Source organism: Caenorhabditis remanei, chromosome I, assembly GCF_010183535.1.
Source record: "Caenorhabditis remanei strain PX506 chromosome I, whole genome shotgun sequence".
In the NCBI taxonomy this organism is placed as follows: Eukaryota; Metazoa; Nematoda; class Chromadorea; order Rhabditida; family Rhabditidae; genus Caenorhabditis; species Caenorhabditis remanei.
In genome coordinates, this window is record NC_071328.1 from 5,385,309 (window position 1) to 5,406,201 (window position 20,893).

The 20,893-nt window shown below is 39.4% G+C and overlaps 9 protein-coding genes across 9 annotated transcripts; 5 read left to right on the forward strand and 4 right to left on the reverse strand.

Annotated features, from left to right (window-relative positions):
* Positions 1–3,761: 3,761 nt before the first annotated feature.
* Positions 3,762–9,446, forward strand: GCK72_000906 (uncharacterized protein; the record flags this gene model as incomplete). The annotated part of the gene is made up of 11 exons (XM_053722745.1): positions 3,762–3,813; positions 4,350–4,596; positions 5,209–5,375; positions 5,426–5,523; positions 5,573–5,706; positions 6,173–6,511; positions 6,592–6,703; positions 7,295–7,552; positions 7,971–8,168; positions 8,358–8,445; positions 9,238–9,446. The coding sequence occupies 11 exons, from the start codon at positions 3,762–3,764 to the stop codon at positions 9,444–9,446; spliced, it is 1,902 nt and encodes a 633-aa protein (XP_053591390.1).
* Positions 9,447–9,867: 421 nt separating this feature from the next.
* On the reverse strand, positions 9,868–10,945 carry GCK72_000907 (uncharacterized protein; the record flags this gene model as incomplete). The annotated part of the gene is made up of 5 exons (XM_003098749.2): positions 9,868–10,005; positions 10,320–10,411; positions 10,458–10,622; positions 10,715–10,802; positions 10,853–10,945. The coding sequence occupies 5 exons, from the start codon at positions 10,943–10,945 to the stop codon at positions 9,868–9,870; spliced, it is 576 nt and encodes a 191-aa protein (XP_003098797.1).
* A 731-nt stretch (positions 10,946–11,676) lies between these two features.
* On the forward strand, positions 11,677–12,201 carry GCK72_000908 (uncharacterized protein; the record flags this gene model as incomplete). The annotated part of the gene is made up of 1 exon (XM_003098732.2): positions 11,677–12,201. One exon carries the CDS (start codon positions 11,677–11,679, stop codon positions 12,199–12,201), a length of 525 nt encoding a protein of 174 aa, XP_003098780.1.
* A 220-nt stretch (positions 12,202–12,421) lies between these two features.
* GCK72_000909 (uncharacterized protein) lies at positions 12,422–13,228 on the forward strand (the record flags this gene model as incomplete). Its single annotated transcript, XM_053722746.1, has 2 exons — positions 12,422–12,481; positions 12,737–13,228. The coding sequence occupies 2 exons, from the start codon at positions 12,422–12,424 to the stop codon at positions 13,226–13,228; spliced, it is 552 nt and encodes a 183-aa protein (XP_053591391.1).
* A 393-nt stretch (positions 13,229–13,621) lies between these two features.
* GCK72_000910 (uncharacterized protein) lies at positions 13,622–14,756 on the reverse strand (the record flags this gene model as incomplete). Its single annotated transcript, XM_053722747.1, has 4 exons — positions 13,622–13,654; positions 13,699–14,184; positions 14,233–14,597; positions 14,642–14,756. 4 exons carry the CDS (start codon positions 14,754–14,756, stop codon positions 13,622–13,624), a joined length of 999 nt encoding a protein of 332 aa, XP_053591392.1.
* Positions 14,757–14,992: 236 nt separating this feature from the next.
* GCK72_000911 (uncharacterized protein) lies at positions 14,993–16,494 on the reverse strand (the record flags this gene model as incomplete). Its single annotated transcript, XM_053722748.1, has 4 exons — positions 14,993–15,083; positions 15,332–15,558; positions 15,640–16,368; positions 16,417–16,494. The coding sequence occupies 4 exons, from the start codon at positions 16,492–16,494 to the stop codon at positions 14,993–14,995; spliced, it is 1,125 nt and encodes a 374-aa protein (XP_053591393.1).
* Positions 16,495–17,638: 1,144 nt separating this feature from the next.
* GCK72_000912 (uncharacterized protein) lies at positions 17,639–19,373 on the forward strand (the record flags this gene model as incomplete). The annotated part of the gene is made up of 6 exons (XM_053722749.1): positions 17,639–17,725; positions 17,867–17,977; positions 18,030–18,098; positions 18,149–18,367; positions 18,535–19,065; positions 19,218–19,373. The coding sequence occupies 6 exons, from the start codon at positions 17,639–17,641 to the stop codon at positions 19,371–19,373; spliced, it is 1,173 nt and encodes a 390-aa protein (XP_053591394.1).
* On the reverse strand, positions 18,431–20,176 carry GCK72_000913 (uncharacterized protein; the record flags this gene model as incomplete). The annotated part of the gene is made up of 3 exons (XM_003098743.2): positions 18,431–18,549; positions 18,599–19,337; positions 20,048–20,176. 3 exons carry the CDS (start codon positions 20,174–20,176, stop codon positions 18,431–18,433), a joined length of 987 nt encoding a protein of 328 aa, XP_003098791.2.
* On the forward strand, positions 19,427–20,577 carry GCK72_000914 (uncharacterized protein; the record flags this gene model as incomplete). The annotated part of the gene is made up of 5 exons (XM_053722750.1): positions 19,427–19,526; positions 19,792–19,848; positions 19,898–20,022; positions 20,071–20,351; positions 20,403–20,577. The coding sequence occupies 5 exons, from the start codon at positions 19,427–19,429 to the stop codon at positions 20,575–20,577; spliced, it is 738 nt and encodes a 245-aa protein (XP_053591395.1).
* Positions 20,578–20,893: the final 316 nt, after the last annotated feature.

A 20,893-nucleotide genomic window follows, 5' to 3' on the forward strand; every position in this document is an offset into this window, starting at 1 on the left:
TGACGAATTTTTTAGAGAAGAAGTATCTAGGTAGGTTTAGAAACCGCTTTTGATAAGAAATTCTGAGAAATCAACAAAAAAATTCCCACCGTTTTAATTTGAAAGTACACGAAATCAGTGTCTAGAGATAAGATACCAATGAACAACTCGAAAAAATGTCTCTATTGTTTTCAAATAAATCACACGATCATTCTGACCAAAGTGTGATATGAAACTCCTGATTTGATATGGAGGTTGCAAATGGTTTCTTTTTCTATTTCCGTTTTTCTATTTTTCATCTTTGAACCTTCTCTGACAGAATTCAAATTGCCGCCGGAGCACTTCACCATGCGGTAGGGCGCGGTTGCTAGCGGTGCGGATCACGACGCGCTCCCAAACCAGTGATCATCCAAAAATAGTCTATGAATGATTATTTTTCCGTCATTTGTATCACATGGGGCTATAAAAACAGAAAAAGAGTGGGGGCTATGTAGTAGTACAGTAGGCGTGGGAAACACACGCCTGCGCACTCTATCTTCTCCCACTTTATCACCAAAAACATACGTCAATCAGTAGATATCTTTCTCCTACTTTCTCTTTTCTCACATGTCAGTGTAACCCACATTGGTAGAGCGGTGTGAACAGCTTCACTTTTTCCATGAACTTGTTATTTTAACATTAAATTATTTATGAAGCAAAAACTAATAAGAGATGGATAGGTACGAACCTGTGACCATTCTCTATCGGAACCAACTCGTTACCAGTTGAGCCACGCGGGCGGAAACTTTGCTCTGCCATCTTTTGCTATGATAACACCCACTTCTGTCACTCCTCTCGTTGAGTTCCGCCCTCTTTCAAAATAATGAGAAACGGTTGCATGGGAACAGTCTGAATTATATATTCACATCATCTTTTCTCTTCTTTTCAATTCATTTTTTTGTTGCATTCGAATCATTTTTTGCATCTCGATGATGTTTATTTGTGGTCGAGAATATTGAAAACTTTCCGGTTTTTTTTAGATTTTAAGATTTTTTTGAGTATTTCAGATTTTCTGTCTTTTTAAATCACAGAAAAGAAATATAATTCTTTAAAAACCATTTGAAAACATGAAAAAACTAACGAATTCCAAGAACTTACTTTCGCGAATTCTCGGCCACCAGCAATATTCTACCGTAATCCTTAGCATCGTGAACCCCTTAAAAACCTTCAAAAATCTCAATTTTCAGGTACCAACAAATCAAAAAAAGTTCAATTTTTGCTGCCGGCAACTCTCTACAAAACAAAAAATGTTGCGATGGCATTCCGTTCGGAGGAAACAACATCAACAGCTGCAAGGTTAGTTTTTCGTAGGTTCTATTTGTGTGTCGGTTTGTCCCATGGATATCCGGACACATAGACTCATAGACAGAATGATTGAATCATAGATCCATCCAACTCGAATTCTATTTCTAGATCCAGACTCATTTACAACTTTTCAAATTGACCCCAAAAACATTTTAAAATGATCTAAAAGACCAGTTCAACCGAGTCCATTAGCTCTCTCCCCAGCTCATCCCATAAAAAGTGAATTCTCATTTCAAATAATTGCATGGAAACACGACTTCTTCATGTTCTCTCTATTTCTTTGGTTCCGAACTCTTTCTTTTTCATGTTTCGGGCATCTGATTATTCTCACGATTGATCCTGTCTGGTATACAGCACATTCTGTAGGTGTGGGGTGGTTGACCAAAATATAAGAAATAGGTTCAAAACCTTTTTTTATACCAGGTTTTCCATAGGTAATCGTTCTGTTTATGCAGCTTTCAGCTGAAAATGAATTATTTGGATATTGTATCACGACGACCCTCCCTACTGAGTTACAGCCAGTCTTTCCAGACAGAACAATTTGGTAGAGAGTTTTTTTATCGATCGGGTATAACAACCTAGGGATGGGCAGCACAAAGAAGTTGTGAGCTGAAAGTGAACATCTCGATTTGAAAGTCACTTCCATACTGAAAACTGCAAAAATAGCAACTCTTTCTCTGAAACTGAATAAAAGACCAGTACTCTATTCTTTCGTTTCCCTCTATTTGTTTCAACTCTTCAACTTCCAACCAAGCTCCGGAACGTTTGAACAACTAATTTCATCGAAATCACACCTCCTCCTCTTCGTAATTCCCACGCCTAGCCATGTTTTCTTCTAATCTCGAAGAAAAAAGAAATTACTCAAAAAGAAAGAAATCGAATCGGAGTCTCATTTCTTCGTTTTGGATCTCGTTTCCTCTCCTTCTGTCACATTTCAATTCTCACTTTTTCTGCAGAGAATGAATGATTTCATTCATTTCCGAACCTCTTTAATCATCCTTTCCTTCTCGGGGGTTCAGGGCGACTTCTCTCCTCATTTCCATTCTTTTAGTTCGAGAGGAGATCTTAGTCTAGTAGATGATTGTCCCATCTGATTCTATTCTTTTCGCTGACGATGAACTTCCGATTCTTGATTGTATTTCAGGTAAGAATTAACAATTGATTAGGCTTGAGTTGGAGAGGTTAGATGTATTTTTTTGAAAACAGATTCTGGGTACCGAAAGGAAAAGTTAACATTCAGAATCCTGAATCTAATTCTAAAATCTCCAACTTTCGGATATCGGGATACCTTGAAAGACAGGTACAGTACCGTCCAAAAGGTTGTAAACTTCGTCCGTTTTCAGTTGAAATTAGCCAACTTAGAGAGTGTGTCATGGTAATACTGATTTTCCCATCAAATTGATTTTTAATGAATTATACAGAACAAAGGTAGAGCTTCATTTTTGTAGTTAATAACTTTTTTGTACGGCCACTCCCTAGCAAGTTACATATCGAAAAAGTAATTTCCCCCTCGAGTCGTCCCATTTTGAGCTATCCGCTTAAAATGACCGTTTTTGAAACAACGGGCATCAGAACAAACGGATTCACAGATCGAAATGACAGCTGCTCCTAATGTTTCTTTTGGAACATCTGTATCTGTGGAGTAGGACATCCTTATATGAATACTCACACACATATGTACAAGAACTCAAAAAATAGGAATTTGGGTATCTACATTGACAGGCAGATATTCAGAATCTAGGATTTCTAGTAATTTTGAAAATTCTTATGTTTCCGACTGAAATTAAAAAAATTTAATATGAGATTCAGAACTTTCGGAAAAATTTGAAAAAACGTTTTTCGATTTTAATGAGAAGAACATGGAAATTCTATTGAAATTCTTAAAAGAAATCCCAATTTTCCGAAAGTTGGAGCACTCGAAGGTTAGTCAGGAAATGAGAAAAACTGACCGAAAATGTGAAGATATCCTAATATCCGAAAGAAATCTGGACGAACAGACACACAGACAGACGTCTGACCTGTTATGCTTAAGTGACATGTTAGAAAGTTGTCGATTGCACAGATCCCCAACGTGCCCTCTAAAATCTCAAAATCTCAAAATCAGAAACCCAAGAACCCACAAATTCTTCTTTTCTGCAACATTGTAGACGTGCTCAACCCTAATATCTCTATCCACCCTCTACCGTAGTCATTATAAATTCCGGTTGGTTATTTGCGGCTCTCCTATCCAATTTCTGCTTCTCTTTCTCTTTTTTCTTCTCAATTGAAAAAAAACATAGTAAAGGGGAATAAGGAGGAATTAGTAATGATCTACCAAATGATATACAAACAATGAGCAGAGATTTTCCAACCACTCATTTTTTGTCGTATCCTTTCCTCATTTTTTTGGTCAATTCCTTTTTTCTTTTTCAGCGGAGCTATCCAGCGGAGCAGCAAGTATGCTGTCCGCACCCGAATCTCGGCGGGTTAGCCGGTCGATGAGTGTTAAAGGTTAGTTTTAAAAAAGATTGAGCCAAACGTGCTACAGGTTTCGCCACGTGAGGTTATCAACTTTGGCTGTTTTCAGTGGAAAATGACCAACTTTGACAATGTATTCCGGTGTCACTTCATTGTCCGATAAATTCAATTTTGTATGGGTTGGACCGAGCAAAAATAGCGCATAATTTTTATAGTTCATCATTTTTCTATAGGGACACTATCTTGAAAGTTACAGGTTCTCAAAGTGAAAAGTTTAGTCGGTTTCGGAGAGAAATGGTTTTGACAGCCTGTAACTTTCAAGAAATTATCCCTACAAAAAAATAGTCAACTACAAAAATGATGTGCTATTTTTACTCTGTTCAACCCATACAAAATTGAGTTTCTCGGACAATCAGGTGACACCGAAATAGACTGTCAAAGTTGGTAATTTTCCACTGAAAACAGCCAAAATTGAGAACCTTTTGAGTGGTACTGTAAGGTAGAGTACGGTAGCCTTCTGAAAGATTCTACAGTAAAATCATAACTCATAGATCCCTATATAATTTCAGCACCAACCGCTGCAGAATACATGCCATTGCCCGTAGTGGATAAACCATTAACATTGACAGTTTCAAATTCACACAGCATTGATCCAAATGAGCCGATAGCGGCTTTGGGTGGACTGACACCGACGAAAGAGGGACGAGTTGCAGCATTGAGGAGACGGAGTTCAATGGTTAGAGACAAATGGGCAACTAAAATGGAATTTCTGCTAGCTGTTGTGGGGTACGCCGTCGATTTGGGCAATATTTGGAGGTGAGTGTGGGAGAGAGAGGATGGAAATGAGGGCTATGGTAGGAGAAGAAACTTGGAATTCAGAAGCAAGTCATGGCCTCACAAATAGCTCTAATAATAAGAAATTAGAGTTACATGAATAGTGCTTATACAGATCTCCGTTTTTTTCTGTTGAATAAAGAATAAAACGGCATCTTTTACTCAAGGAGCTATATCTCTGAGAGGACCTCGTACAAAGAAAGTATAAACTAGAAAAATAAAAAGGCCGAGTGTATAAATGTACTATTAAAAGTTCAAAACAATAAAACGATTTTGTGCGCAGTTACACAAGTTTGAATTTCATGCCTTTTTAGGACTTCAGCCAAAAAGTGTAAACTTTGAAGGAGTGTCATGGTGTGAAAAATAGTCCTGTCAACTTGAATTTTTGAATATGAATAGGACATTCCTAGATCGTTAATTTTGTGGTTGACAACTTTTTTTGAACATTTGTAACCTAGTAATAAATGAAGTCAGTAACGGGTCAACGTCAATATCCCCCAAAGTGGAATGAAAATTCTGAGCTAGAACTTTGATCTAATAAAATTCTGCAAGTACACACTCGTAAAACAGATTCCTGATTTCAATCGTTTCCAGATTTCCCTCTGTCTGCTACAAACACGGTGGAGGAGCTTTTCTGATTCCATACTTTATAATGTTAATGGTCGGTGGACTCCCCATGTTTTATATGGAACTCGTTCTGGGACAGTTCCATCGAGCAGGTTGTGTGAGCATTTGGAGAAAAGTTTGTCCGCTCTTTCGAGGTATTTTTGTGTCGATTGGTGGCCGTGAAAATCCTACAGTACTACTTCAGGAATCGGTTACGGTATCTGCTGTATCTGCACATTCATAGCCATTTTCTACAATGCAATTATCGCGCAAGCTGTCTACTTTGCTATCGTTTCTTTATCGGTAATTTGTTTTCAGCAAATGGAAATCTGACAGTTTTCTGTGTTTTCAGAGGATTTGGGATTCAGAAGTGCCGTGGGCTAAATGTGGTAACCCGTGGAATACTCCAAGATGTTCAGATGATCTCAATGTGACAATGTCAAGGAATGGAACTCGATTGAGCACGCCCTCGGAAGAATATTATTTGTAATTATTGGGTTTTAATAGGGGTTGAAGAAAAACAGAAACAAGATAATGGAAAAAATCGGGCCAGAGACTTATGGAACCTCTGTACCAGAGTTGTGCGGAATTCCGACTTCGGGATAAGGAATTTCACTTCCGACTTCCGTCATTCCATAACTGTGGAATTTAGGAAGAATATATTTGGCAGAAATACATAGAGAAATGGTCTAAAAGGACAGAAAAAAGGCTTTTCAGTTAAGAACTAATTTTCCACTACTTTTCGCGAATTTTATGAACTTTTCTTGTAGTTTTAAAATTTTTGCGAAAAAATCTTTTTCCGACTTCCGACTTCCAACTTCCGACGTGTTGTGAAGTGACGCTTTGACTAGAACCTGCGATTCCGAAGGTCGATGTTTCGAAACCATCTTTTGAAGCCTTACTTGGCACCTCTCACCTGAAAATAGAATGACAAACCCTCATTTCCTTCCAGATATAACGTGCTAGAAGTCCAAAAATCCTCTGGATTCGATGATCTCGGAGGTGTGAAAGGCTCAATGGCCGTCTGCCTACTCGCCGTCTTCACAATGGTCTACTTCGCTCTCTGGAAGGGACCTCAATCATCTGGAAAGATCGTCTGGGTTACTGCAACTGCTCCATACGTGATTCTCTCAATTCTCTTGGTCCGTGGACTGCTTCTCCCTGGTGCTCAGAATGGGCTCTACTATTATATCACTCCGGATTTCGAGAAATTGAAAGATCCGGCTGTTTGGTCGGCTGCTGCTACTCAGATATTCTTCTCACTTGGTCCTGGATTTGGAGTTCTTCTTGCGTTGAGCAGTTATAACGATTTCAATAATAATTGCTATCGGTGAGAGCTTTTTCAAGATCAAAACAATAGTTGAATTTCAGTGATGCCGTCACCACATCTATCATCAACTGTGCCACGTCATTCTTCTCCGGATGTGTTGTTTTCTCAACACTTGGATATATGTCTCTTCTGACAAATCGACCGATTAATGAGGTAAATGGAATGATGGGGAGTACTGTAGGATTACTGTAGAAGTGATCCTACAGCATTTGTGTTTGTCAGTAATGTGGAGTTCTCTTGATTTGGGGTTGCTATCCCAGATTTCAAAATATTTCAAATTTCCTTTTACCGAGTTTCCCTAACTTTTAAGTTTTTTATTCAAAATTTTCAGAATCAGCAGTATTTCACATTTCATACTTCTGGATACATAAATTTTCGAGTGTCTGAATTCTCGAAAAACTATATTCCTTTGAAGCTCAGATTTTCACATTTCAGAATTTTGAAGTGCTTTTTCTTTCTGAATTAGTTTACAGGATTCCCGACTCATTGAATTTCATGAATTCGGAATTTTTGAAATTTTGAAAATTTTCTAAATTTCCCAATATCAGAAACTTGGTATCCATTGAGTTCCGAGTTCTTGAATCCCTGATTCCCTAAATCTCAAAATATGCATGCTTCCTTGAATTCCAGTTTACAGAATTCTTGTTTTTTAGATTCCTTGGCATCTTAACAATCTTGACTTAAGTTTCTTCCGAGATTCTAATTTTTTTAATTCACATTTTCTCATTATTTACTTTTTTTCAGGTAGTCGGTGAGCACGACGCCTCCCTAATCTTCATCGTCTACCCTCAAGCTCTGGCAACAATGGATTACAGTTGTTTCTGGTCTCTCATCTTTTTCATTATGCTCATTACTCTCGGAATCGACTCAACTTTTGCTGGAATCGAGGCATTTATCACTGGATTCTGTGATGAATCTCGCTTTTTGACGAAGAATCGAAAGTGGTTCGTGCTGGTGATTTGTATCATTTACTACTTCCTCAGCTTCCCAGCAATTAGTTATGTAAGTTTTTTTTTCACTTTGTGTGAGGATATTTGAAAAAAATTTGGAAAACGCGCTCTACTGACAACTTTTCATAACGAGAGAGGGAGCGAGACGCAGAGAAATCAGAGAGTATGCTTCTCTGAGTCTCGTTCTCTAGAGATGTATCTTCAAATACGTATATCTTTGTAGTCGTGACCGCTATCAAAATAAACTTAACTAGTAAAACGTAGGAAACCTTTTTGGCTATATTCCATCAGTACTTAATTTTTGTGTAACTTGACCAGCTTTTGAGATAAAGGTGTTTAATGTACAGTTTTCCCCAGAGGGACACTGATAATTGAAACAATATGTTCCTTCGAGTCTCAATTGTTCTAACTTCTTATTAACAGAGCATATTTCCTAGAAGATACAAAAATAATTTTCTCTCCGTTTCCAGGGCGGTCAATTCGTGATTCCATTCCTCGATGAATACGGTGTCTCCTTGTCAGTTCTCTTCATTGTAACCTGTGAAATGATTGCTGTTTGTTGGTTTTACGGAGTGGATCAATTCTCGAAAGATATTCGAGCAATGTTAGGATTCTATCCGGGAATCTATTGGAGAGTTTGTTGGACTTGTTCTCCTGTTTTTATAAGTGTGAGTTAAAATTTCTGACATTTTTGAAATCTTGTAGTTTTGAGGACCTGAATTCATACTTCTAGATTCACAAACTTCTGGTTATTTGAGTTTCAGGGTTCTCAGATTCAACGGTTTTGGAGTCCTGAGTTATTAAAAAACTTTTGTGAAAAACCCTTATTTGGATTTTTTCTAATTTCTCAATTTCAGCTAATCTTCATAATGACCGTCTACAACAGTTCATTCAAACCAATGCAAATGGCTTCCTACACTTTCCCATGGTGGAGTGTTATTCTCGGTTAGTTTTGACTTTTTTTGGAATTCTAAAACATTGAATTCTGAAGAAGAAAACTCGGATAAATTTTGATAATCTTGTTTTCGGGGTTGCCGATATTTCAGATTTCTGTTATTTCTTATTTCCAATTCTATTAGTTTTGTGATGTTTCAGATTAGAAAATTGTTCAAATTTTTAGACTTGCTGATTTTTAAACAACTTCTTATTTTACACATCTAGATTTTTAGATTCTCAGTTTCAAGTTTTTTAAAACATTTTTGATTCCGACATTTTCGAATTTTTGGTAAAATCTGGGATCTTTTCACTGCCAAATCACTAGAGAATTAAAAATCAAGAGCTTTTAGAATTTTCCAGAAACTTTGAAACTTCGATTTCGAAATATGGAAATCATAGAGGATCCCGTTTTCTTCTGATTCTGAAACTTCGAATTTTTGAATTTTGAACGAAGATCTGAAATTTCAAATTGTAAATGTTTTGATTAGATAAGAAACCTTTTTACTGTTTTTCTAGAATTTTCCGTTCAAGATCTTTTTTGTGTTGTATTATTAGCACGACACGCCTCCTACAACCGCGCTCTACCGTAACGGTAGAAGTTTTTTTACGGAATTGAGAAGCTAATACAAATTTAACGATTTTGAATTGTAAAAATTCTGATTTTCATGTTTTGGTTTTGCAAATTCCAGTAGATTCTTTGTAAAAAAGCTCCTGAGTTTCAAAAGTTCAGAAATCTTCACAACTTTTTCGAATTTTTCTGAAATTTCAGATTAATTTTTTCAAAACTCGTTCCAATTTCAGGCTGGTTCCTCCGTCTGATCTCCGTACTCGCCATCCCTGGATTCGCAATAATCTACCTTCTCAGTGGCACCGGATCGCTCACCGAACGATTCCGATGGGCGATTACACCTCAACAACGCCGGAATTCAGCCACTTCACTGGCAGCTGATCCAACTCAAATTATCGATAGTTCTTTCCTTGATCCCATTCATACTTTAACTCCCGTTTGAATTTATTTCTCTTTTTTTCTTCAAATCTCCAATCGTCCCGAATCTCTTCTCTTTCCCCGATCTCTAATAGCCATCCACGCGGTACCCGTTTCCATTATTTCCATCTCATTTCTCTCTTTTCGTACCACAACAGTATATGTAAATACTAAATCTACTAATATTTTTATAAGTTATACTTCTTTTTTTCTTTTTCTTCTTTCTTTCAAACCGATATCGTCACCCAGAACTAATGATAGCGTTACAAATAAATTCAAATGATTGTAATTCTCAAGACAGATCAGCCATAACCGTAGTAAAGAAAACATGGAGACATAGGGTTAATCACAGGATGCAATAAGTTTCAGATTAGTTAAGTATGCATTATGATGGGAGGATTTGAATGTATGTACATGGTACACGTTGTGAAGGGGGGGGGGGGGAGCTAAAGATACAATGGTTGACTAGCTAATGATCGAACAATCCAATGTACACATCGTTCGATATTCGTTCCTTCGAGTGCTGAGACAGGGAGAACTGCGAGATCTGATCGGTGATTGTCATCTTCTAACAGCATTCGGACCTGAAAAAATATATTGAAAAGAGGATGATGTGACTTTGGTGTGTTTCACTATGTTCCATGTTTCATTTCCCCATTTTTTTTAGGTAAAAATAACTAAAATTTATTGAAATTGCTAAAAAAAATATTTGAGAAAATCACAGTTCGTGACAGAATGATCAAAAATACGCTAGGAGTTTTTAAGACCAAAAACCCCACTTTCAAGTTCAAAACAGGTATTTTAAAGCACAAAAACGTAGAAATTTGTATATAAAAGCTGTTTTTTTTTCAAATTTATATTTGTCGTTTATTTCTAGCAATTTTCACTATAAGATTACCTCCGCAGCCGCTGCAGCTCCTTCCATTTCACTTTTATTCACCGCGACTAGAACTGGAACATTTTGTACAATTTCATTCGACATTACTTCTTCTGAAAATTTCAAAATATAAATTTAAATTTACTTTCCAAAACTCACTGAACTGAGAAGCAACTATTGGGAAAAGATCACTCCTCGTGGCATCGACGACAAAAATTAAAGCATTTGCATCGTCATAATATGTTGCCCAGAGTTCTCGGAGACTCTCTTGACCGCCGAGATCCCAGAAATGAAGACATGTGTTGTTCAGCTCTACTTTGCCGGCTGAAAATTTAATAATATTGATTTTTCAGTTTTTTTTTGAGCAGAAATTCAGAAATTTTCGATTTTCTGCCAAGAGCTGAACAAAAACTTACTGTTCAAACCAACGGTTGCTGTTATTTTTGACGGGTTTAACACTCCATAATCTTTTACAAAATGTGATTTCGTCTGTTCCAGAAATGTCTGAAATTATTGAAAACCTCATTATATGGTAATCACTCAGATGGACTAACCGTTTTTCCAGCATTATCAAGTCCAACAATCACCACATAATAGTCTTTCTTTTTGAAGAACTTCTCCCAAATCCCGGCCGAAAGTGTATACATGTGTGAGAAGAGATGCCACGAGGCTGAATAAGAATATATATGGATGTTGGCAGACGGAACGGAGAAGACGCAAAGGGTGTTGCTGGCGCGCGGAGTGTATTCTGAGCTAGCATTTCGCTTGGGTGTCGTGTACAAATTTTATTCCATATTTCGAATTTTTAGATTTTCTTTGAATTCGGAGATTTGTTTATGGAAAACAGGAAGATACTAACAAAACATGATACTCAGCTGTCATGGAAGCATTTTAAATAATTTTTGTAGCAGTTTGAGTCTAAAAATGAAAAAAATAATTGGATTTCAGAGCTTTTTCATTTATTTCAATCGAATTCCACAAATGCCAAATTACAAAATTCTCGGCGCATGCAAATTTATTATTACTGGGTCTCGCAGCGCTTTTCAAACTGTAGAATTTGAAGAAGTATTTTGACGCTTTTACTTTCTAACAAGACATTTGTGGCGCAGTTGAAAATGTTAATTGGCGAATTTCAATCGATTGCATTTCAAGAAAAAACCTCAATTTTATCAAAATTTGAGTTTTTCCAGAAAGGCACAGTAAATTTGCTACAAAAATTTAGACGCATGCGAACTTTCTATAACTGGGTCCCGCAACGATTTTAGTATTGAAGCTCGACGTCACCATTGTTTTCAATAGCTTTTCTTCTTTTCCTCGCTCTTTTTTTTTCTGAATATCTATCGCTATACTATTAAAACTCCAATTTTTCTTGTTTCAGATGTTCTTTCACTTGTCGCTCGATCACGAAGTGTGCCTTCATCCGAAATATTTCGGTCCAAATCTCAATGAGACGATCAAAATGAAACTTTTCAACGAAGTCGAAGGAACTTGCACCGGAAAGTACGGATTCGTCATCGCAGTGACCACAATCGACACAATCGGTCACGGACTCATTCAGCCCGGACGTGGATTCGTCATTTATCCAGTGCGGTACAAGGCGATCGTGTTCCGCCCGTTCAAAGGACAAGTCGTCGACGGTGTCGTCACTCAAGTCAACAAAGTTGGAATCTTCTGTGACATCGGACCACTCTCATGCTTCATCAGTCGTCATTGTATCCCACCAGACATGGAATTCGACCCAAACAGTGAGAAGCCATGCTATAAGACGAATGACGAGGCGACAATCATTCGTAACGACGACGAAATTCGGGTGAAACTCATCGGAACACGTGTCGACGCCAACGACATCTTCGCCATCGGAACCTTGATGGACGACTACTTGGGATTGTGCCCGGCGGAGTGATCGCCTTCCGACTGATTATTAATTTTTCTACGTTGTACCATAATTTATCGTCGATCAACCAATCATTATTTATCTGTTCTCTTAAATTCCTGTTATAATTAAAGGATCTCATTTTGTTCATTCGATCTTTAATTTGTCTCTTTGCTTCGGTTATCTGCCGTTCAATATCTCTTTTTCTCATTGAAAATTAACTTTAGTTATGAATCTATGTGGTTTTCAGATGAAGTTCCTTCCGGATGTCGCGATGTTCAGCGAAATTCGACAGATGAATGTCCGTCAGGTGAGAATGATGTTTTTATTTGAAAATTGTCCAAAATGAAAAAAAATAGCGCAAGCTTCAATCAGGGACCATCAAGTTTTTCGGTGCCATCTGGAAAAAAAGCCGCCTGAAAAAACTTATTTTCTATGAAACGCTGAAAGAAAACCTCAAATTTAAATGAAGTGTGCCATGGCTCAGGACAAATTCCCCTATCTCAAAATGGGCTACACGAGATCACCAAGAATCTAAAAGTTGATAAAAATCAATAGTTTTCAGCTGCTCTACCAATGCCTCAACTTCGCAATGGTAGTCTCATCTGCTCTGATGATTTGGAAGGGAATGATGGTGTTGACTGGTTCGGATTCTCCTGTTGTCGTCGTACTCTCCGGATCGATGGAGCCTGCATTCTATCGTGGAGACTTGCTCCTTCTCACCAATGACCAGAGTGACCCAGTACGCGTCGGAGATATCACTGTTTTCAAGGTCGAAGGAAGAGAGATTCCAATTGTTCACAGAGTCATCAAGGTTCACGAGAAGACTGCCGATAACACAAAGATTCTGACGAAAGGAGATAATAATCAAGTCGATGATCGTGGTCTCTATGCTCCAGGACAGCTTTGGCTTAGCCGTACCGATGTTGTTGGTCGTACGAAAGGACTTCTTCCATACGTCGGAATGGTTACTATCATCATGAACGACTACCCGAAACTCAAATACGCCGTTCTCGCTTTCCTTGGTCTTTTCGTTTTGTTACATAAGGAGAACTAGATGGAAATTCGTCTTCTTTCAATCTCTGTGCAAGTATTATATCAAGCCTGCATTATCATTTTTAATTTATTTGTTCGCTGCCTGTGACACCTAGTCCAGATTACTTCTTTTCCACCAAAAAATTTATTTTTCGATCGTATGTCATTGAATGGGTAATAAACATTAAAAAAGAATATATAGTGACCACTAAACCGAGACTTCTTTGATCGAGCGATTGGGGACGGGAAAATATTCGGATACTTTTAAAACAGAATAGAAATAATAAAATATAGAAACGAGTTTAAAAAGGGAAGAAAATGAATGTACACAAGCAAAAATTTACAAGTGATGAGAATTTTTTGATAGGAAGGGAAGGCAAACAACAATATTGACTCATTGTTGGTAGCGGAAGCTTTAGTCGAGATCCTCGAGAACCGCTTCTTGAGCCTGAAGATAGATATTTTGTTATGAAATTTAAAAAAAAAACTAACCCTTCTCTGATGGTTTCTCTTCCAACTCTTCATGCTGACCTTCTGACGACACACCGGACACGAGTTCTTCGTAGTGAGCCATGGCTCAATGCACGGGCGATGGAAGATGTGATTACAATCGAGAGCGCCAACGTCCTCACCAAGTTTGAATGTGTCGAAACAGGTGGTACACTGCACTCCGTTGTCAATCTGCTCCTGTGTGACCTTTTTCATCGGCAGATACTGTTTTACATCGGCCTCCAAGAATCCACGACTCATCATTCCACCCTCTCCTTGGAACTGTGCCAACAAGTCTTGCATAGCTGTTTCCAGCTCGACGCGTTCACCATCAGGAATGTTGCCAACAAATTGTGGAACCTGCCCAGCAGCATCCTGAGGACCAGCTCTGTGTGCATGTATCTGAATCCCAACTCCACCGGGCATTTGAAACGAGAACGTCACGTTTGGTTGTGGATCTTCACCAGCGGCTGCTGGTCTCGGTTCCATCTGAATTTAGTAAATGAAATATCCAAAAAATTTTCAGAATAAACTCACTCTGAACATACTGTGAATGAAATCTTCGAGAGTCGGGCCCACATTAGCCTGACGAGCTCCTGGATCTCCTCCAGCTGCACGTGGAGCTTCTGCTTGTCTCTCTAGTTGTGGTGGCGGATCTCCTTGGTCTGCTTGTTGTTGTGGAGCTGCTTGTGCTGCTCGTTGCTGCGGGGCTACAAGATCTGCTTCTTGTGGCGGGGCTGTTGGCTCCGCATGTTGTTGGGGGACTGCTTGTTCTCCTTGCTGTTCCTGTGGAATCAAACCTTCCGGTATCAGTCCTGTGAAGTCTTGTACCATTCCGTTGCGAATTATTTCTGCGATTTGTTGCAAAGCGTGGAATCCAGGTGGCATTCCGGCGGCGACCACTGAAAGATAAAGTTTCATATCTGAATTTGAAAGAGAAACTTACTCGCTGGTGTGCTCACTTCTTCGACGAACTCTCCCTGACATCTGGTACAAGCCACCGGAGCGTTTGCATCGAGATCAAACGAACGGGTGCATCTGTGGCAATAATATTGGGGCATTCTGTTAAGAAAAAATAATAATTAAGGAGAAGAGTTTTGGAGAAGAGTTGAAGATATGACGGCTTGGGTATCAACCAAGTGGAATTTTTCAAAAAAAAGGCAAGTGAACAACAATAAAAGATTTTTCAGAATATAAGTGGGAGTAGAAGTGAAAACAGAAACAAAACGAGCAAGAAAAAGGTAACAATGTAAAGATTATTAGAAGAAACAACAAGAGAAAAGGAGACAAAAAGTGATTATTTCCTTCTGCCACCACGCTTCGCCTCGTTTCGGTTGCGGCTCTGCTTGGCACGATTATTGATTGTTCGGACTCCGAGCATGGCCGATCTGAAAATTGTTGGTTTTAGAGGCAACACTCCAGTCAGAAAAAGTCATTTCAATAGGTGAGATGACTGCAGTATCACGAGAGGACTCAGTAAGCGAGACGAGAGATGCAGACGTTTTTTCTTTCGTTTTTATGCCTTTGCTGACGTCTCTCTGCTGTCTATTTTCGTGTTCTGGTCATTTGTCATTAGTCACTAGCCACAGTTGATCGAATGAACGAAAAAGTTGAAAAGAAACCGATAATCACTTACCTGGAATTGACATCATGAACAGAAAACGGGCCATCGGCTAGCGGGTCCAAATGAACTTTGGCCATTCGCATATGTGGCATCGGTTGATCTTCGAAAAGACGCTCATTGATGGCGTGCTTTCCTCCCTTTGGATTCGCAAGAGTGTAGACGAGTCCACGTCTATTGGACATACGATTCCAGTTGATATGCAATTGCTGTTTTCCGTCTTCGTCTACTGATACGGCGCACTGAAAAGAAACATATAATTATTGAGACCAACTTTACATTTAGGAGGGAAAAAGACCAAGCAGGTGAATTTCGGGACTCACTTTATGCAAAGTTTTGTGTCCACACGACGGGCAAAACTCTTTCGTCATGACACTCGTCGTTGTGAAGCAAGTTCTGCATCGAAGCACAAACGATTTGAGTTTACGAATTCTGTATCCGGATAACGAGACGAGACTGAGATTCATGGCAAGCAAGACGTTTTGAAGGGCGAAATCTGTGGTGAGACATCCAAGAACCATATTCTCTTCGATTTCGAATGCTCCTAATTTTTTCAATGTCTCTTCGATGTTGTCTTGAGTGATCCATCCAGATTCATCGTCATCGGCATCGCTTTCTGTCTCTGTATTCTCATTTTCAGAAGCTTCAGACCCTTCAACTTCTTCGATAGCTGAATCATCGCTTTCTACTTTTTTCTCCACAGCTTTTTGTTCCTCCTCTGTCTTTTCATTATCGATCTCAATCTTTTCTACTTTCTCACTCAAATCTTCAATAATCTTCTTTTCCTCCTCTTCTGTAGTCGTTGCGATCTCCTTTTCAGCCACAAATTGTCTATGCAGGTCATATGTCAACGCGATCATTTTGATATCAACCATCGAAAGTGATTGGAAGTCACCGGTGGTCTTCGAAGCATCGATAACAGCTCTCAGCGCATTTTGTGTTGGCTCACGAAGAATCACTTCGAAAGGAAGAGTTCCCCAGATTCTGCGAGCTTCCGAGGAACGCAACTCATCCAATATTTGAGGTGGAGCATAGTACTGATCAGCCAATGTCTGGAAAATAAATCGATTTGCTGAGTAGTCATTCGAGGAAAAACTCACATGAAGACCACGATTAGCAATAATTGCGCATGTGTCAATCACCATGTGTTGAATTGGTTTCTCTTTATTCGCCGCCATCTCTAAATATTACCTTTTACCAGAGCTTTTTACTAGGGCATCGGAACTTGTTGAGGAGAGGTTTCGAGAAGTAAGAAACAGTTATTTCACTACTTTAATTATTATGTTCAAAAAACTGAAAAAGATTGGTAAATCCCCAGATAAAACGGATAAAAACGAGAGAGGTCTGGAAATTTCGTCAAAGTTGAAAAAAGTTTTTTCCCAACGACACTCCACCCTTACGGCAGTGCGTGTTGTTTAGCGAGCCCGTTTTTTACATTTTTCTTTTATCAAATTTGCAATGATTTTTCTAATTTTTTTGCAAACAAGAAAGCGAAACTTATTCGATTAGAAGTTTAGTTCGCTTCACTGTTAAAATGATAAGAAGAAAATAATCGATTTTCAATTTACTTCCTTCGTTACTGACGCCCTCTTTAATTGTTATTTAATTAGAACGTTTGACTGCGAGAATCATCAGTTCAATGTCCAGTACTTCTTCTTTATGCCGTCCTTCTTTTCTCTTCCAGTTATTCTCTTGCCTTTACCGTTAGTTTTACTAAAATATTTTCATATTTGTGCCAATTCGAGGTCATATCCCGCCCGTGGTCTATTTATCCCTTTGAAAAGAAGTCGTTGTGAATAATAAATCCGATCCGAGAAAGAAAATCTGAATAATACCAAATGCATCGGCACGTAAACAATTCATATGTAAAAGAAGAAAAAGAAGACGTTGTCGTGCCATCTGAGGAAGTGCTCGTGTCTCCTCAAATTTCCATCGAGATGCGTCTCTTTTCTTCTGAACAATTCAGTTAAACTATCTATCTTTTTGTTTCTTCTCTTCACATCCGATTAAATTTTTAATTATTTAGTGTCCTCCCTACTCGGCTTCCCGTTTCTTCTCTCTCTTCCCCACTTCTCTTCCTTTTTTTCTTCTCGCTTGACCACATTCAACATGAGAGCTCTGCTGCATTCTCTCTCCCGGAAGAGCAGTCAATAAGCCAGAGCTACTTTGCGAGTCTCAGTCATCTCTTAAATCGCCCGTTTATTTCACCTGTGTCACGTCTCCATGGAGATTCCTTCTTTTTTCAGTCCGCTAACTTTTTTTCTGATTTCTTCTTCTTCATTGTTTATAGACGGATTCATATTCATCTCCCAAATTTTCAGAATGTCGAGTGGAAAACGGCGTAATCCGCTTGGACTCAGTTTGCCACCAACGGTCAATGAACAGAGCGAAAATGGCGAGGCGGCGGCGGTAAGTTATCTGTATAATAGTCGATATATGACAATCCTCCGCTAAATTTCAAAAAACGAGTGTAAAATGTTTGAAATGGATGAGTTAAAAGTTGGCGTTAATATTATCATTTTTCTCTTTCCCACCGTCGAATAGTTTCAGGAGGAGGCCAACCCAACAGTTCCACTCGAAGAACAACTCAAGAAGCTTGGGCTGACAGAACCTCAAACACAACGCCTCAGTGAATTTTTGCTCGCTAAAGAGGGTATAAAGGTGAGATCAAACTATGAAATAGGTCTAGATATCAAACCAATATTGTTTTCAGGAATTGAGCGAAGACATGCTACAAACAGAAGGAGAATTGGGACACGGAAATGGTGGAGTTGTCAACAAGGTAATAACTTTTTTGAGAAAGAAATAGTAATCAATGTCAAAATTTTATAGTGTGTCCACAAGAAAACTGGAGTTATAATGGCTCGAAAGCTTGTTCACCTTGAAATCAAACCATCAGTACGTCAACAAATTGTCAAGGAATTAGCAGTACTTCACAAGTGTAACAGCCCGTTTATTGTTGGATTCTATGGTGCTTTCGTTGATAACAATGATATCTCAATTTGTATGGAATATATGGATGGATTGTCACTGGATATAGTACTCAAAAAAGTGAGTTTAAATATTTTATTCGAAAATATACAAATACACGCGGTAACTTTATGACTAGTTGGTTTAATATCCTGGGGCAAGACGAGCTGGTGGGCAGTGCTCGCAAGATCCTGGGGATCCGGCCTCTCCTGGGGCTCCTGGAGTTCCGGCTTGTCCTGGTGGTCCAGGTGGTCCGCGTTGTCCTGAATTTAAAAATGTTTAGTTTTGCGCAAATACTTATAAGCTCCTTACCTGGCTCTCCTGAAACTCCGGCGTCTCCATTAGTTCCGTCTTGTCCTGGTGATCCGGCCTTTCCTGGTTGTCCTGGAGCTCCTGGTCTTCCTGGTGGTCCTGGTGGGCCTGGTGGAGCATCACCTCCTGGAAGAAGTGCTCCTGGCTCTCCTGGTGGTCCACGTTGTCCTGGTTGCCCTGGCTGTCCTGGAGGTCCTGGTGGTCCAGCTGGTCCTTGTGGTCCTGGAGCTCCGTCCTCTCCGTTTCTTCCTGGGTTTCCTGGAATTCCGTCTTGTCCTGGTGGTCCTGGTGGTCCGCCGAGTCCTGGAGCAGCTGTGCATGGACACTGTGGTGGAACTGGAAGGATACGGTCATGGAGCTCAGCATCTGGTCCTGGTGGTCCTGGCTCTCCTGGTCCGGTTCCTGGTTCTCCGTCTCTTCCTGGAGTTCCTGGCTCTCCGTCTGGTCCTGGTGGTCCTTGTTGGCAAGTACAGCATTGAGCATCAGCTTGACGGGTGGCTCTGAGCAAGACGTCAAGTGGATCATCTGGCCCTTCTGGTGCAACCTCAACCATCTCACGCCACATATCACGGGAACGAGACTTGCAGTACTCAACTTCTCCTTGAACTGAAGCTTGAAGGGTCTGAACATAGTGGAAGACCAATGGGAATGCAATCAAGACTGCAGTGACGGCTACTGTCGAGAATGTGACAGCGACGAACGCCACACTCCTCAACGATCCCTTGCTCTTCTCGTCCATCTGGAATTCGAGGAAAATGAAAGAGAAGTCAACTAAAAGTCAGTTATAACCAAAAAAGAAGCAATCAAAGGTAGAGAATAAAGGTAGAAATGAAGCTTATTGAATTGCTTCTTCGAAAGAAAGTGACATCTTGCCTGAAGATGCCTGTCATTTGTGTTTCTTCACCCACGGTGCCTTATATGCGGTCGCGTAGGTGGAACGAAACAGCTAGTCGCGCACTCATCTCCGCTGCGTCTCCCGCTTCCGCATGCAATTTCATCCGCGTCGCGCACTGAACATCCATTTTTTGCCTCCTTCTGTTGTACATGCCCTCTTCTACAGTTGATTATGATGACGGCATCGGTTGAAATATCAAAGTGTAAAAGTATTTGTGTTCATAAAGAATAGGAATTAATTTCGGGTTACTTTTTCCAGGTCGGTCGACTTCCTGAAAAGTTCGTTGGCAGAATTTCAGTGGCAGTTGTCAGAGGATTGACTTATTTGAAAGATGAAATCAAGATTCTACACAGAGGTTGATATCTATCAAGTTTTGGCATCTAGACATCGATATATTTTTTCAGATGTTAAACCATCAAACATGCTTGTCAATAGTAACGGTGAAATCAAGTTATGCGATTTCGGAGTCTCTGGAATGCTTATTGACTCGATGGCCAATTCATTTGTTGGAACCAGAAGTTATATGGCTGTAAGTATACTTCTCAGGGTGTCACCAGTTTTGAAATCTGAATTTCAGCCAGAACGACTAACCGGATCTCACTACACGATCTCATCGGATATCTGGTCTTTCGGACTGTCACTCGTTGAGCTGCTGATTGGTAGATATCCAGTTCCAGCTCCATCACAAGCGGAGTATGCAGCAATGTTCAATGTATCGGAGAATGAGATTGAGTTGGCTGAAAGTCTCGAAGAGCCCAACTATCACCCACCAAGTAACCCGGCATCGATGGCCATATTCGAGATGCTGGATTACATTGTCAATGGACCGCCGCCGACTCTTCCGAAGCGATTCTTCACGTAAGTTTCTATTTTACATGTTTTTACATGCCTAATTGTCAATATTTTCAGTGATGAAGTCATTGGATTCGTGTCAAAATGTCTCCGAAAGCTCCCTAGCGAACGTGCCACACTGAAATCTCTCTCTGGCGATGTTTTCTTCTCAAATTACGCTGACAACGACGATCAAGGAGAGTTCGCCGATTTTGTGAAGGGAACTATCAATTTGCCGAAACTGAATCCTTAGAAATTCTGCTTGTTTTTTTTTGTCAAATTCTCTGTACATCTTTCTAGCCTTTTTGAATCTCGTGACATTATATTTGCCTTATTTCTCCCAGTCAAACGATATATTCTAGTCTAATTGACTTTGTCTAATCGAACCCCCTCCCCTCTCCCAGTTGCTTCATTTTGTGTTTAATTAACCCAAATTCTCATCAAATTCAAAATTTATGAGAAACCGTTCATTGATTACATTGATAACATATGATCAATTTATAACTAACATGTATAATATAGATCTATTGATCGCTTTCGTTATTTCCTTCATTCTTCAATCTGATTTT